The sequence below is a fragment of the Callionymus lyra genome, chromosome 2 (assembly GCF_982586985.1).
Source record: "Callionymus lyra chromosome 2, fCalLyr1.hap1.1, whole genome shotgun sequence".
NCBI classification, from domain to species: Eukaryota; Metazoa; Chordata; class Actinopteri; order Syngnathiformes; family Callionymidae; genus Callionymus; species Callionymus lyra.
The window spans coordinates 37599408-37616205 of NC_141819.1; the positions used below are offsets into that span (position 1 = coordinate 37599408).

Below are 16798 nucleotides of genomic sequence, written 5' to 3' on the forward strand. Positions count from 1 at the left end.
TCAATATAATTAATACATGAATGTAGGAATTATTGTGGCAATATTTTATATATATTTATTAATAAAGGCTATGAATTTGAAAAAACATTTTTTATTTTTTATATTATTTATAGAATATCATACTCTGAGAAAAAAGATTGACTTTAAAAAATATTCAATTTAAACAAAATCAAATTATAAAACTAATAAATGCTAAAACAAAACCCTTTGTTGTTGAAATACTTCCACAAATTAGCCTGAAAATATAACACTCATACAGCATTGCTAAAGCTAATATTATATTTAAATGGTTGCCATTCATATGGCTAGCGTGAAATGCTAAAATGCTATTTCCGAAATGTTTTGATTTGGATTTTCTTTGTGCTTGTTGCCAATTAGCAACTGTTAATACTCACCTACTTATTTATTATATAATTCATGTGGTTGCGATTATTCTGAAGAAATGCTAAATTGCTAAATCGCTAAATAACTTCTATTACGATCCTTAGTGTTCACCTTTATTTTATTTTTTTGAGTTAATGCTGATGTTTGACGCTAATTTAATGCTAATGTCGTGCTTAACTCGACACTGGATAGGAGCTGCTACTGGCCGCCAGTGTCTAACAGGAAGTTTGTTTCAAATCAAGACCCACAGCCAGGAAGACAAGTCTAGACAAAGAGAGCGTTTATTTAGACATGTTGGAATATTCAGTGTTTGCTACGAGCCGTTCATCTCTTGAACGCACGAACATGCTTCGGACTGAACGACCGTCACGACACGAGCAGCCAGATGTTGGAGCAGATGTGGAGCTGAAACTAGAAACGCACACGACCCACGAGAAAAACTCAAGTATTTTCTTCATGAATTACAACACGAGCTTCACATTTACATTTTTACATCGTTAATTATACAGTCCTTAGTTACTACTTAAAAATGTCTGGAAAAGTGTCATCTAAGAATAAATCCTGGGTCGTATCGCTGCTGTAGGTCCAAATATTTAGCTTAGCATAAAGACGCTAACTTTCATAGCTGAAGCTCCGACAACACAACGAACATGGCGCCTGTTTCAACACAACGTTTTACTGATCTTTGTATCAAACTTACATCGACTATAGTCAGTTTCCTGTGGGTCGACTCTTAGTCTTTAAAAGTCCTCCTTAGATTTGTTTCTTGCAAGGCTGAGTTTATTAGTGGAACAGAAACGTCAAGAGTTAAAATCGGTTCGTAGACGCCGGAGAAAGGAAGTTGATCTCTGTGCTAAGCTAAATGTTTCAGGGATGTTGTAGTGTTTGTGTGAGAAAAAAACAGTTGTTGTCATGCTTGTGGATAAAGTCCGACCAAAGATCATCTGATAGAAAATAGAACTCTTATATTCATGTGCGTTCTGGATCCTCCTGGTGACCCTCCAGCAGAGTCTCCTACCAGGCCATAGGAGAGGACAGTCTGGGGCTTCTGGGGCTTCTGGGGTCCTCGGGGGTCTGTGTCTCATTGAGCGCCCTCTGCAGGTGAAGAGCAGATGTGAGACAACAATCTTCACCTTAGGAAAGAACAATCTCACCTCAAACTTGGAGATGAAGTCGCCGAAGATTCCAAAAAAGGACTCGGTGCTGGTGGACTTGCTGTCCTCTCCGAAAAAGGAGGCCACGTTGGAGAACTCCTCCATGGCTCGGGTCTGCAGGGACTCCAGAGACTGGATGGCCGGGTGACTGTTCTCCAGGAAGCTCTGTGGTTTGACCGATGAGACCATGTTTATGTTCATGTCGAACGCTTCTGTGGACCAGGACTTACGCTCATGACCGAGGAGAAGTGGTCTTCAGAGGTGTGCGGGATTTTCAGACAGGCAGTCCTGATGTCCTGGACGGTGGAGTGAATGTCACTGAGCTCTGAAGTGATCGCCCTCTGGTGGACTGCAGACAACATACACTTGATTAAAAAAAAACACACAAGACCCTTAAAAACAGTGCCAGGTATTTGTGTTGAAGTAGTCCACCAACACCCTGGTGAGCCATAGAGCAGATATGTCCGAAGACAGGCCAGAGGGGCATTTGCAGTCCTTGACATAATTAATTTAGGCAATCTTTGAAATAAGTTTTTAGAAAGCACTTACGTAGTACCGTAGTGTATTCATATCATGCCCCAAAGGACCCCCTGCCTGGAACCCTTGCATGTCTTATTCACCCCTTGGAGATGTGAAATTGCCTTGTCTACCTCCTTGAAAGGTCTTGGTCTTAAATCTTGATACCACCTTATCTTTCTCTTGAACTCTCTTGTTCTAGGTTACTTCTTATAGTCTTCAATGGGAGATCCAAAAGTCTTCCTAGTGAGATCCTAAGGTATTCTAGATCAGATCTTAAAGTCTTCCAGAAGAAATCTTGAAGTGTTCCAGATAAGCTCTTAAAGTCTCACAGAAGAGATGGTAAAGTCTTCCCGATAAAGTTCTTAAAGTCTTCGAGAAGAGATCGTAAAGTCTTCCCAGAATAGATCGTAAAGTCTTCCAGAAGAGATCGTAAAGTCTTCCAGAAGAGATATTAAAGTATTCCAGAAGAGATAGTAAAGTATTCCAATAGAGATCGTAAAGTCTTCCAGAAGAGATGGTAACGTCTTCCAGAAGAGATGGTAACGTCTTCCAGAAGAGAAAGTAAAGTCTTCCAGAAGAGATAGTAAAGTCTTCCAGAAGAGATGGTAACGTCTTCCAGAAGAGAAAGTAAAGTCTTCCAGAAGAGATCGTAAAGTCTTCCAGAAGAGATCGTAAAGTCTTCCAGAAGAGATCGTAAAGTCTTCCAGAACAGATGGTAAAGTCTTCCAGAACAGATGGTAAAGTCTTCCAGAAGAGATGGTAAAGTCTTCCAGAAGAGAAGGTAAAGTCTTCCAGAAAAGATCCTAAAATCTTCCCAGAAGAGATCGTAAAGTCTTCCAGAAGAGATCATAAAGTCTTCCAGAAGAGATAGTAAAGTCTTCCAGAAGAGATCGTAAAGTCTTCCAGAAGAGATAGTAAAGATTTCCAGAAGAGATAGTAAAGTCTTCCAGAAGAGATCGTAAAGTCTTCCAGAAGAGATCGTAAAGTCTTCTAGAAGAGATCGTAAAGTCTTCCAGAACAGATGGTAAAGTCTTCCAGAAGAGATGGTAAAGTCTTCCAGAAGAGATGGTAAAGTCTTCCAGAACAGATGGTAAAGTCTTCCAGAACAGATGGTAAAGTCTTCCAGAAGAGATCGTAAAGTCTTCCAGAAGAGATCGTAAAGTCTTCCAGAAGAGATCGTAAAGTCTTCCAGAAGAGATCGTAAAGTCTTCCAGAAGAGATCGTAAAGTCTTCCAGAACAGATGGTAAAGTCTTCCAGAAGAGATAGTAAAGTCTTCCAGAAGTGATGATGGGGAACTTATAGAAAGAAAAGTGGTATAAAAATGTTCAGTTTTTAAATGTCAAACAACAAGAGATCATCAGCGTACGGATGTACATGCAGCTGAACATGTTCATCTGACGCAGGAACAGGCAGTTCTAGGACTTTATTTAGCCAACAAGAACAGTTTGGACCTTGTGAGAGTGGACGTACCTTTGGCAGCCAGGGGGACCGAGGTAAGGTCTCTGGAGAAGTTGAGCAGCTCTGGAAAATGCTGGCACAGGGACTTGGCCAGGATGTGGAGAAAGGTGGATTTCCCATCCACAGTTTTGGTGGTACTCAGCTGCAGGAGAGACGGGGGTCGCTGACTCCTACAGTCCAGATGCTTGAAAGTGCAAGAAGAGCTCGGACTCACCTCGGTCAGGAAGTTGATCTTGAAGCTGGTGGTCCTGTTGCTCTTGGGTTGGCCGTTGTTCAGGTAATTCCCCATGGCCAGAACGAACTGCTTGGAAAAAAGGGATCGTTATTACTCAAGTTCGAAGACACGGTCACTTTCTGACCTCTAGGGGGCGTTACCTCGAGGATTTTGGCCAGTTTCTTGCTGGTCCTCAGCTCCACAGACGCCTTGTAGATGTAATCGAGGGCTACTTTCATCTCCTCGGTCCGCTCCTGCAGGGTGGTCTTGAAGTGGAGGCTCCTCAGCCGGGTCTTGTATTCTGGAACCATCAGCATCTGACGGAGCCGGAGAACAACTTGTTATTTTCCATGTTTCAAACTCAAGGCCCTAATAATGTTTATGTTGATATAGTGATGTCATTGTTTAAGATAAGATAAGGAACATACGTCAATCATAGAGGGACTAAGAATAAGACAGAGGTAAATATGATACAATGAGCTTCTAAGAATAAAAAGTTAATAAAAATGATTAGTTAAAGGATTTTTGCTGCCCTTGTATGTAGGTTCATAAGCGTCTTCATTATTTAATAAAAGAAAAAAAGTTGCTTCAATAAAAACAAAATGTGTTAGAAAACATTAGAAAAAGCTATTTTAGAGAATTGAAACCGCGTTCTTAGATTGCATCTTGCATTGTCATCTTTTTTTTGTGTTTTTTAGTTTATTTTTGCCTCGAATATTAAGTGAATTTTAGAACAGTTGTTCAAAACAAAGCAAAATAGTGCAGAGAGGTTTTCAAGTGTTTTTTTTTCAATTGAAGTTGTATTTTTATTGAATGATACAGAAACACCTCCATACTTGATGTTGACACCCCAGGTTAGGTTTTATCCAATATCGGTACTAAACAAGTTTAAATGGTTTCTGGGTCTTACACAAGTTCCTTAGATTTCCTTGAGTTTTTCATTTCAATAATAAACAAAATGTTACATTTCAATACAGATATAAAATAATCCAATGCTAAAAAAAAACAATAATATTTCAGTAAAAACATTTTCAAAAGGCTGACTTCAACATGAAACACTGGCACTGATGTACTTCCTTAGATCCGTCCCCTCCCACCGACCTGGAAGCTGAACTTGTCGGGCTCGCTGAGTTTGGCCGGGTCCTGCTCGAACTGCTCGTACTGCTTGATCTCGTCCTCGTCCGGGGCGTAGAGCAGCAGCTGCTTGATGTGGGCCGGCTCCAGGCGCTCCGTGGTCATGTGGGTCAGGACCTGCTGCAGCTCGGCCGGGGAGAGCTTGAGGTGAGCGATCAGGATGGCTGAGCGAGGGAGGAGAAGAGGAGGGAGGAGGGAGGAGAAGAGGAGGGATGAGGAACGAGGGTCCACATGGCCAGAGATGGGTCAAGATGGAGGAGAAGAATCCTTTACATTATTTTTTTATCGTGTACGTGAAGAAAATATTTAAAAAAATACTAATTCCATATTCAACAGCACTGAAACTATTTTTTTGTTGCAGTCAAATCATTTTTTTTATTTTTATGATAGTTGTTTATGTTTCAAATTTTCAATATAGTGTGTATAAAATATAATAATTAAAACTTTTTTTTTACATGCAAATATTCATGTTGTTTGTTGCATTTAACTTCCAGCCACTAGATGGCAGCAGTCATTGTGTCCTTCGCAGCCAAAGGATGAAATTTCGCAAGATCCCTGCGATGACTGTGGATGAGAGGATACAGTCGACTCCAGCAGCTTTTAAAGCTGATGTTTGGACATATTTTAGTTTCAAAACAAATTAAATCAGTTACGACTTCATCAAGAGTTCACGTTATGACACTGTAGAAATTAAGTATTGAGTAAAAAACTGTCAACAATTATTATTGCAAAAAATACATAGCATGACCATATATGTCCACCACAAGTGTAGGAAAATATTGATACACTTAACTATTGCTTTTTTTCTCACACTATATATGTATTTGGCATTCATACCAATATTTTTTTATTTTTTTATTCACAATTAAAATACAAATAAATAACTTGAATTACAGCACAACAAGTGACTCACATGCATTGTAGGCTTTCTTGTGAGACAGGATCTCCACCACGTCTTTCTTCTTCAGGTTCTCGGGAGCGAACGCTGGCTCTGGAGGGGAAACTGATGTTTTAACAAGAGGTGAGAGTTTGTTCTCCGGCACCAGATCAATGACAACACAACTGTGATCCCTCTCCTGTCCTGACGGTGGCAGGAGAGGCCAGTGTGAGTGGGATGAGACTAGAGGGATGGGGGGTATGGTGCCTGATGGAGAGAAGCTTATGGAGAAGATCACGACTAGAAGCACAAACACAACAGTCAGTCAACACAGTGACACATGACAATGAAGGACAGATGTTCTCCTGACTGCTCATGTGTTAGTCATCGCTCTCGTCATTAAAGTGCACTAGAAGAACCATCTTCACATCCTGCAGCTTTTATTTTACATTTAGTCATTTCACTTGTTAACAGATGTTGTAAAACAAGTTCCTTTTATTTAGTGTCTTTATAGATATAAACGCATTAGCACTAGTATTAGCATTATAAAGAAGATATGGAAATATATCAGTCACAATAGTGTTACTTATTTTTTTAATTAAGAGTTTTTTGAAGAATAAAATATATATATTTTGAATAATTGAATTAAATATTCGAAATATTTTCTAAATAAATCTCAAAATAAACTATTTAATTATTTTTACATATATAGTTTGATATTTGTATTCCTATAATTCAAAAATACATCTTCAAAATTCAACGTTATTTTACTCGTAGTCTTTTCAATTCAACTGACTAATTGAATTTTTACAGCTCGGTGTAAATTTAGAAGTTACAGCAAGTAGATCATCTGGTAAAATTGCACTATTATACTAATGTTTGTATATTGAATTTTAAAGGCCACAAATTTTAAAACATGTATTATAGAACATTTATTTTGAAAAACTATATATAAAAAAAACATTTCAATCTTTCAATATATAAAATAATTGGATACCATTTTTTAATACAAATAAATTATACTTTTTAATATAGAAATTATTCAATACATTATTAAATAAATGTTTTAAAAAACAACAAAATTTCATTTGAAAGAAATAATCATAGTTACAACATTTCAAATGTTAAATATTCTGATGACACTGATATACTTCCTCAATAACCCCTGCACGCACAACCGCATTTATGCTGCCATTATTAATTCAAAGTAAAAATATCAAACTGGTTTAGAAATATTTGACAGTTAACAAACTTAAAGCTGTATGTATGTTTAACTAAAAAAAACTTGTTGAAAGCACTTTGTTTTTGATTTGAGTATTTCTTATAGTTGTCAAAATAAACAAAGTTTTTTATATTGTCAAGTGCAGATACAAAGTTATTTTGTGATTAATCTTGAAAGTATTTAAATAAAATGTTTATACAATAAAATATTAGAGATTGTTCTCTACATATAATTTTGCATAGAGTTTTTTTTTTTGAAATATTGAAATAAAATGTATATCAAATTATATATTAGAGCTTGTTCTCTTCATATAATTTGGCATAGAGTTTTTATTTGAAAATATTTAAATAAAACGTATATAAAATTATATATTAGAACTTGTTCTCTTCTTATAATTTTGCATAGAGTTTTTTTTCGAAAATATTGAAATAAAACGTATATCAAATTATATATTAGAGCTTGTTCTCTTCATATAATTTGGCATAGAGTTTTTATTTGAAAATATTTAAATAAAACGTATATAAAATTATATATTAGAACTTGTTCTCTTCATATCATTTTTGCATAGAGTTTTTTTTTTTTAAATATTGAAATAAAACGTATATAAAATTATATATTAGAGCTTGTTCTCTTCATATAATTTTGCATAGAGTTTTTTTTTCGTCATAGTGACTTCTCTTTGGTTTAGCTGGAGGGCCCCTCACAACACATGAAGGGGCCTCTAAGAAAAGGTCATCATCAGGCCTGCACAAGAGGAACATGACAGACACTCAGCAGGACCGAACTACTTACTGGATCTACGTTGTGTTCCAAAGTGCAGGTCCAGGTCCATGTACTTGACCATGTCTGTGAGCTTGTCGTAGTCCGAGTCCTCGCCCAGCTGAGGACACAAACAGATCCGTTACTCTGTCCTTCGTCTAACCTTTTGTTCAAACTAACAAAAACAAGACTTCTGACGCTCGTGACTCATCGGTGGCGAGTGGAGGAGCGTGGGCCGGCGCTCGGCGTGGGTGGAGTGAGACTTGCCGGTGAGACTCCATCTTTGTTCTCGCCAGCGCTCCGTGTGATTCTTCTAAACCAGGATGAATCAGACTCACCTGACCCCAGATGGTTCCCTCAGAGTTCTCCACCTGCTCCCAGCGCAGACGCTTCACGCTCATGTGGTTGGTGTCGTGGGCTCGGGGGCTGGAGGGGGGCAGCGGCGGGGGGTCGCACGGTGGAGGCAAGGGTGGTGGGGGGGGCGGAGGGGCCTGGATCCACATATAGGGATTAAAAGAGGTTCTTCAAGGAAATATACATTGAATTATTGAGTCACTAACATAACACAAGATTAGTTACTGTCACACATTTATATTGAAACTAGCAGAAATACTGTGGTTTGATTATTAAGTAAATTGTTGGAAATAACCCCAAAAAGTTTGGAGATAGACGGATATGAAAATATATCGGTGCTATCAAAGTATTTAATGGTTAAATTTAACATGAAACATGAATTTTATCATGTTTTTTTCCATTAAATTATTTTATTTTTTACATAATTGAGTTAAATAATTAGTTTATTGAAAGGAAAGTTTTTTTTCTTTTAAATAATAAATAAGAATAACAATTAAAAATATTTTTCTAAATATCATATTTTTCTGCAGCCTTTTAAATTCAATTAAAAAGGTCAAACTCTATGTAGTAAAAACTTCTTTTTTTTTTAATTCATTCATTAAAAAAACAAATTCAACCTTTCCTTATACAAATAATGGAATTCGATAGAAAAAACGAATGCTTGTCAAAATAACGACATTTCGATAAAAAGGTCAAAGTTCCAACGTTTTAAACGTTAAATTCAACATTCAATATTTGGATGAGTTACTTCCATATGAAGTTCAAGGTGAACAAGGGTCTTACAATTGCCAAAAGGTGCTGAAATTATCGAATTAACACTTATTTAATATTTATTAAATCAATTTAATCTGAGTTAATGTTAATGTATTTTCACAGGGGGTCTTTTATCCCCCTTTGTGCCCCGAGAGTCAACATGGAGCTGTAATATATATGGTTATGTACTTACTGTATGTAATATATATGGTCTAAATTTAATCAAAATTGGACTTATTTCAATCTCACACGTTCATGTCCATAAGACAGTAAGATCTTGCGGACAGACGGACAGACGTTACCTGTGACGGCTGCTCTGGTCGGGGGGCATCGAACGACGAGCTATGGCCGCACATGAGGGGGGGTCTGGAGCACGGGGGTTTGGAGGGTGTCGGGGAGACCCTGGAGTTCTGGTTGAGACACTGAGAGGAGTCTTGCAGCGAGGGCGGCAGGGGACCCTGGTAGCTGTGCTGGTGGTGCAGCTGGTGGTGTCTCTGCAGCACCAGGTGGCTGGGCCGGGTCACCTGGGGGGACGGCTGGGGGGACGTCTGGCGGAGTGGCTGCGGCTGGCTGAGCTGGCGGGGGAGGTAGCGTGAGGAGGAGCGCAGGGTGGTGGTGAAGCCGATCCTGCTGGACAACCTTTGCTTGTCCGCCTCCTCCCGGCCCGGCAGGGCCTTGCGGGGGGAGCGGTGGGCCAGCAGGGTCCTCAGGGGCGGCGGAGGAGGGGGTATGATGGGGTGGTGGGGCTGGAAGGGCATGCGGCTGCGGGGCACGTGCTCGGGGGAGAAGCGCACGAGCGGCAGCGTGTCGGTGAACTGGACCGGGGGTGGGATCACGGACTGGAAGGGCGGCGGAGGAGGGGGGCTCTGGGTGGGAGGAGGTGGGATGTGCTCCGACCCGGAGGAGTAGGACGGCGAGGAGACGTCGTCGTCGCTGCTGCCGCTGCTCAGCTGCCGAGGGAGGAGATCCAGTTCCTGCTCCTCCTGGAAGCTCATCTGGAGCCGCAGAAGGAAGACCATGAGGAGCCATGTTCAGATGAGGACGATGACAAACACACACTGATGATGAGCATTAATACACATATATATACACATATTTTTTACCTTCATACACATAAAACTACTCTGTAAATGTATTCAATATCTATCCAAGTATCATCTTAGAATGCAATTATTTCTACTGTATATTGAAATATATCATGTTTGTTACATCGATTCATTAGATATAAAAAACGTGAATATTTCTTAATTATTATTATTTTCTACACATACAGTAGAGTTTGATATTCCATAAACACATTATTATAACTGGAATAAGACTATCAGACTGTATGTGTCTTTTTTTAATGTAACAATTCAATATACAAACTATTCAATTTAATTTTTCAAACAGATTATTCTTACATTTTTGTCTATAACTCTAAATATGAACGGATTACTATGAAAATAATCCCAACCCTTATGAGTCATCACCTTAACACTAAGTCACTACAATAAGGAACTCAATATTAATTAATTTCAAATAAAAGGAAAATAACTTATTATAAATCACATGTGACACACTCAGGGTTCAAAATCTAAGATAAGGAACACATTTTACAGACAATGAGAGGGAAACTGATGTTGAAGGAATGTTACTGTTTGAAGGAAGGAAGCTCAGAGATAATGAAGATAAGATGAACCTTCATGAAGGACAATATCCGGCCCTCAACACAAAAACATGTCCCCTGAGTTTGACACCACTGATGTGTGTGGAGGTAGATTTTTTAATCCGTTATTCAATTAAAAAGAAATCCTAAAAACAGTTGCTCCAAATCAACATTTTTATTTAAATTAAAACGTTTTCAAATAAAAGAAAACGGTTGAAAATGAAATGAAAATGTGTTTTTATATTGAAGTCACTTTTTTGATTGAATAATAACCAAACAAATCTACCTCCATAGATAACTATAAACTGACCCAGTTAAACACACATTTAAAGTAAGCTTTCAAAACATGCAAAGAAAACTTGTAAATAAGTGACTACAACACTCATATAAACCTAAAAAAACCCCTCTTATTAATCGATAATAAAACAGATTTAGTCCATTTGTTGATCCACAAGACGACTTATCTTTGACAGCCTTGAACATGTTAACATTCCTAACTAGTCTCCACCTCCCTAAGTCAGATATAATGAGACTAGTGTATCTCTGAGTTACTCACAGTCACACCTCTTCTTCCGTGACAGCCGTCTGGATAGATCTGTCACGTGACACAGGGGTTGATTCAACTCTACGTTTCCTCCTCATCAACAACAACTCTAATGATATACTGGTTTGATACTGGGACACATGTGTGACTAGTTGTGGGTGACGTCCCGTACCTCCTCGTAGTCGTTCTCTCCGTGGATGAAGTCGTCCCTCAGGGTGACCCGGTGACCCAGCTGCTCACTGAGGGCGTCCAGGAACTTGTCGGTGTCACGGCTGCGAGGCGGGCGCGAAAAGGTGAACAGCTTCTTGCGGCGGGTCAGGGTGTTGGGGCCGCCGTCCGAGAGCAGCGGCGAGGCCGGCGGACTCTCCAGGCTCACGTAAGGGTTGGAGTCCACGCTGCCCTGCCGGTGGATCTCGTACACGGGCGTCGGCAGAGGCTCCTTCCACGACAGGGACAGCCCGGACTTACGATTACCTGCCATGAGCGGAAATAGTGGCTTGAACTATCGTAATAAATCCAGAAGTTGGACAGCCGAAATTGATTTTTAGTGATTACAAAAGTCCTCTCAAATATAGTTTTGTGTTTATTGACGGTTTTTTTTTTTACCTTTCTCCATTTTCTGTCCTCATTTAAAGAAGTAAGTCAAAGAAAATTATCTTATTCATAAGATAAGAAAGTGGAGGTGTGTATTGACAAGTGTATGGCTATATGATATGTATCATGATACAGGGGTAACAATATGATATACATATATATATATATATGTAATATATGGCAATACTGTAGTAACAAGGATATATTTGTAGTACTGTCTGAGTACTTGACTCTGGTGTTGCAGAATTTACAGACCACACGACTCTTGATGAAGTCGTAACTGCTTTCATTTGTTTTAAAATATATAGATGTCCAAACATCAGCTTTAAAAGCTGCTGTATCCTCTCGTCCTCAGTCATCACGGAGATCATGATCTAATGACTGCTGCCATCTAGCGGCCGGAATTGCATCCCAAAAATGTAAAAACGCTGTGAATATTTGCATGTTCATTTCTAATTAAATATCAGTATATATATATATATACAGTATATTGTGACAAAGATATCACAATATTCAAGTGTATCAATAGTTCACTCCTCTAAGATAAGATAAGACAATACTTTACAGTAGTAACGTTAGCAGTTTCTTGTGTTTGCAGCACTAGCAGAGGGTGGTTTTGTGCCCTTCAGCTATAAAGGGAGGCTGATGTACGGAAGTATGTCAGTGCCAACAGAATATTTTATGGTTGAATTGAATAGTTTAAAAAAACAATATTTTGAAACAATGAAAAAAATGAAATTCAATAATTTAGTGAAAGGTTGAGTTTGTTTTCTTTTATATATAATTTATTCAAGTTCCAATATTTTCAAAATGAATAAATAATGTTCACGTTCATAAAAAAACAAAAAAACATTCAAAAGTCAATATTTATTTTAATTGGAGCCTTTTAAATGTCATATAAAGACCCTGGTACAGACTGGCTTCCTATCCAGGGTGTCCCCCCTAAGGGAATAAGCAGCATGGAAAATGAATAAATGAATATATAATAGTGCCACCAGACAATACCTAAAGAGTACCGTGCTACTTTGAGCCAATCATGTGACACACAGACGATCATGTGACGCCGTCATGTGACTGGTGTCATATCATCATGGCAGGTTCCAAAGCAACGGTACTGTCTGGAGGCACTTTTATACCATTTATTACATTACATTTTTATATTGAATTTAAAAGGCTACAAATTAAAAAAAAACATAGAATTTTGAAAATGTACTTTTAAATTATCGTAATAAGAATATGAAACTTTCATTTATTTTGAAATATTCACTTTTAAATGAAATAAAAAACTACAAATAATTCAACCTTTCAACACAGAAATGATTGAATTCAATTATTGAACGTTTGAAATGTTAAGATATTCTGATGTCACTGATATACTCGTGTTTGTGTGTGTTTCTGCTGAAAGTACCTGCCAGAGGTGGGAGAGTGAGGGGGGAGAGAGAGCGGCTGTACCCCTCAGTCTGACCCTCGTGCTCCCCTGAGGTGCAGGCGTGCAGCGGAGACACACTCTTGCCCGTGTACACGTGCTCCAGCTCCGTGTACACTCCTGTCATCTATGGATGGAGGCAGCAGCGTCTGGTTAGCACTTTACTTGAAGGTCCGTGACAACTTCTCCAGTATATTTTTAACATATACTGAAGCGCTGTAATTACCAGCAGACCTTCAAGTCACAGGCATGTCAGTGTGACGCCTCTTAGGTTTTGCCAAAGCAGCCCTTATACCTACATGATTGAGGTCTGGAGACTCGGGGAAGGACGTTCCATCTCCAGACTGCCTCTCCTCGGAGCTGCCTGATTCATCCACATGAATCCCTGCAGCAGAGGAAAGCATGGTAGGTGACACGAGACGGACAGAAGCCTCAGCAGAGCCGGACACACAGACGAGTGACGACCACTCGCAGGCGTATGGAAGTGGATCAGTGCCATCGGAATATTGAATGGTTAACTTGAACATTTCACATGTTGAAACTTTGTTCATTGTTTCATTCAAATCTTGTTGTTTTTAAGCATTATATTATTTGAATTGCACCATTTAATTCAATCAATGTGTACAGTGAACTGTTACATTTGTTTATTGAATCCAATTATTATTTTTATTTAATTGGAAAATCCAAAATTTACCATCTAATTATTTACCTTTTACATAAAGAGTTTCATATTTTACATAAATATATTTAGTTTACATAAATTGCTGTATTTGCTGTGGCTATTGGAAAAAAACAATTCAATAAAGTTCTACCTTACCTTACCTTTTAGCCAATCATGGTGACAAAATATACCAAAATGTTATATTGTATTTAGTATTTCTTAATAATGGTATACATTTTTAAATATTGAATTTATAAAATCTATTTTTGAATGATTGGAATTAGATTTTTTAAATTCTATGTATCCAACAAAAAAACTATTTTAATTTGTATTTAATTAAAATCAAATTCAACAATACATTACTTTTTTAATTTAATTATTCAATTCAACCAAACTCTGTGTAAAAATAATTTCCTTATTTTTTTAATATTCACTTGTTTGAATAAAATGATTCAGTCAAAGCAAATTAAACCTTTAACTATATAAATAATTAAACTTTTTTTTTTTTCAAGTATTTGATGCTAAGAAAAAAACATTTCAATAAAATAAAGTCAAGGTTTCAACATTTGAATTGTTAAATTCAACCATTTAATATCCGGATGACACTGATATACTTACCGTTGTTGCATATCAACACACACTGCAAAAAATAAAATGTATGTCTTAATTTAAGTAAAATCTGTCTCATTTGACTTAATTTTGAGCTTGATTGACCTGACAGGTCCAGAAAGCAGTCAAATTTTAACATATTAAGAAGTAGAAATGATGCTTTAATTACATTTTCAATGTGTAGAATTCTTCCAAACATTTTCCCTTTAAATTATCTCTTTAAATAAGTAATTTTTCTGGACTGGTCAGGTGACTCAAATTAAGTCAGTTTTACCTAAAAGCAAACTTTTTATGGTGCAGTTCATGATCAGAACATCGTCCCCAAGTCAAAGATGTGTTCACTCTGCAGCAACATACACTGTAAGCCCACCAGGGAGCTGACTGCTACAGATGTTACGCAACACAACCTCATATTTCATGCGTTCACAGGAGCTGAAATTGGAGTTCAGCTGGTTCCCTGTGGGACGAGGCGACAGTGTAGGAGCTGCTGGAGAGGATGTGATTTATTGCATCGTCCTGTGTTCGTTCACGTCTACGCTCTGGTGTGAGAAATGCCAGACAATAGAAATAAACTACTGTATGTGATAAAATAAGACGGTTTCGTAGAACTCTTGAGAAAAGAGGGGAAATAACTCAACAAAAACAATCCCATTCTCTACTTATATTTTCTATTGTTGTTGTTCCTGATCAGTATATGCACAAAATCACTTTCTGTGATTTTTTAAAACAACATTTTGATCAAATTGATCATTCCTTCAAAGAGGTTGTGTGTGTAGAAAATATAGTATAATTTGGTCATGTCTGACTTTGATCGGGAAGTAAAACCTTCCTTTAGCCCTATTCGCCCGGGATAAGTATTACCTGGGGACCTCAGTGTTTTGTAAATGACCCCCCCTCCTCTTTTAAGTGCATTCACACGGGATAAGCGACGTCTGTAAAATAGTCATTTTTACTGACACTACCTAGAGATACAGATGTAAAAAGGAGCACAATAACTAGAAAAGAAAGTTAGTGTAACCAAGCGTTCTTTGTTTAGAGAAGAACATTATTGTTACAGAAGAGACACAGTCTGTTACAGTAGTGTAACTGAAAGTATTCTTCTGGGAAACAACGAGGCTGAAACTTAGTTTGTAGCTGTGCAGTGCGCACGTCTTCTTTACGTCATGTGGAACACACCCGCAACAACAATGAATCTACTTCCTTTTCAACCCTTTCAAAATAAAACAGCGGAAGTAAATATGAAAACAATGGCGAGTGCCTAGAAGTCAGTTACAGTGGAATATATGCGTCTTTCAGAATTAAAAACACAGGCATTCAGATTCACACAGGATTAGTAATATCACCCGACGTCTGTGTTTGGTGAATTACAGTACGTTCATTTACGGCGGAATTATTACATTACAAATCACAGACTTGGCACATTCGCACAGGATTAAAACTCAGATATTCTCCGCAATTATTACAAATTGCGAGAGGTTCTCAGGTTATACTTATCCCTTAAAACTTTTTTTTACACAGATATTTTTTAACCTTAATTCATGTGGTCGAAGATACATTATCCAGAATATCAGAATGTGAATTTTTAAACACATTTTCTTGACATATTAAAACTACTTTATTACTTATAAAACGAAGCAACAAAGTTTGATCTTTGACTAAAATGTAATGTAACCATTCATTTCCTTTAACCATTTAGGGCTGTAACGTAAAGCAGGTAGAAGCTAAATTAGGTTGAGCATATTGAGCTCACCTCATACAGCCCCCCAAAAAGCGGACATGTCCAGGTAAAACAGTACGTATGTCACCCTAATTAGCATTCAGCTAACAATGACAACAGTCATAGTCTTTAACCAGAGTCATAAACTAGTTAAACAGAGAATCATCCCAAGAAACTTAAACTTCTCCATTTGAGGCAAGGACTCAATCCCGGAGAGAACAATCCATCTTTCTCCTGTTGAGAACCATGGCTTCCGATTTAGAGGTGCTAATCCTCATCCCAGCCACTTCACATTCAGATGCAAACCGATCCAGCGAGAGCTGAAGGTCACAGTGTGATGAAGCCATGAGAACCAAATCATCCGCAAAAATCAGCGATGGGATCTTCAGGCCACCAAACTGCAAACCTTCCCCTACAGAGCTGTGCCTCGAAATCCTGTCCATGAAAACCAGAAACAGGATTGGAGACAAAGCATATCCCTGACGGAGACCAACTCTCACCGGGAATACACACGATCTGTATCCAAGGATCTGCACAATAGCGGGAATACAGAGATTGGACGGCCCTCAGTAGAGAGCCTCTCACTCCATACTCCCAAAGCACCTCCTACAACTTCACCCTGGGCACTCGGTTGTACGCCTTCTCCAAGTCCACAAAGCACATGTAGACCGGCAGGTCATAATCCCAGGCACCATCGAGAGAGTGAAGAGTTGGTCCGTAGTTCCACGGCCAGGACGGAACCCGCATTGTTCCTCTTGGATCTGAGGTTC

General features: G+C 38.4%; 1 protein-coding gene across 4 annotated transcripts in view; it reads right to left on the minus strand.

The window, feature by feature from the left end:
• Positions 1 to 669: 669 nt before the first annotated feature.
• The window catches only part of grid2ipb (glutamate receptor, ionotropic, delta 2 (Grid2) interacting protein, b), a 40656-nt gene continuing 24527 nt past the window's right edge, over positions 670 to 16798 (minus strand). For 2 of the 4 annotated variants that reach the window (XM_087785002.1, XM_087785005.1), the window contains 14 exons: positions 13341 to 13426; positions 13024 to 13168; positions 11194 to 11495; positions 9132 to 9824; positions 8061 to 8213; positions 7756 to 7843; positions 5778 to 5867; positions 4832 to 5028; positions 3892 to 4047; positions 3731 to 3820; positions 3529 to 3658; positions 1769 to 1887; positions 1539 to 1703; positions 670 to 1479 (listed from right to left, as the gene is read on the minus strand). In XM_087785002.1, coding sequence (XP_087641128.1) covers positions 1399 to 1479; positions 1539 to 1703; positions 1769 to 1887; positions 3529 to 3658; positions 3731 to 3820; positions 3892 to 4047; positions 4832 to 5028; positions 5778 to 5867; positions 7756 to 7843; positions 8061 to 8213; positions 9132 to 9824; positions 11194 to 11495; positions 13024 to 13168; positions 13341 to 13426 — 2495 coding nt within the window. In that variant the 3' untranslated portion in view covers positions 670 to 1398. The remainder of the gene's footprint in view (positions 1480 to 1538; positions 1704 to 1768; positions 1888 to 3528; positions 3659 to 3730; positions 3821 to 3891; positions 4048 to 4831; positions 5029 to 5777; positions 5868 to 7755; positions 7844 to 8060; positions 8214 to 9131; positions 9825 to 11193; positions 11496 to 13023; positions 13169 to 13340; positions 13427 to 16798) is intronic. The other 2 variants (XM_087785004.1, XM_087785003.1) reach the window with 2 other exon arrangements.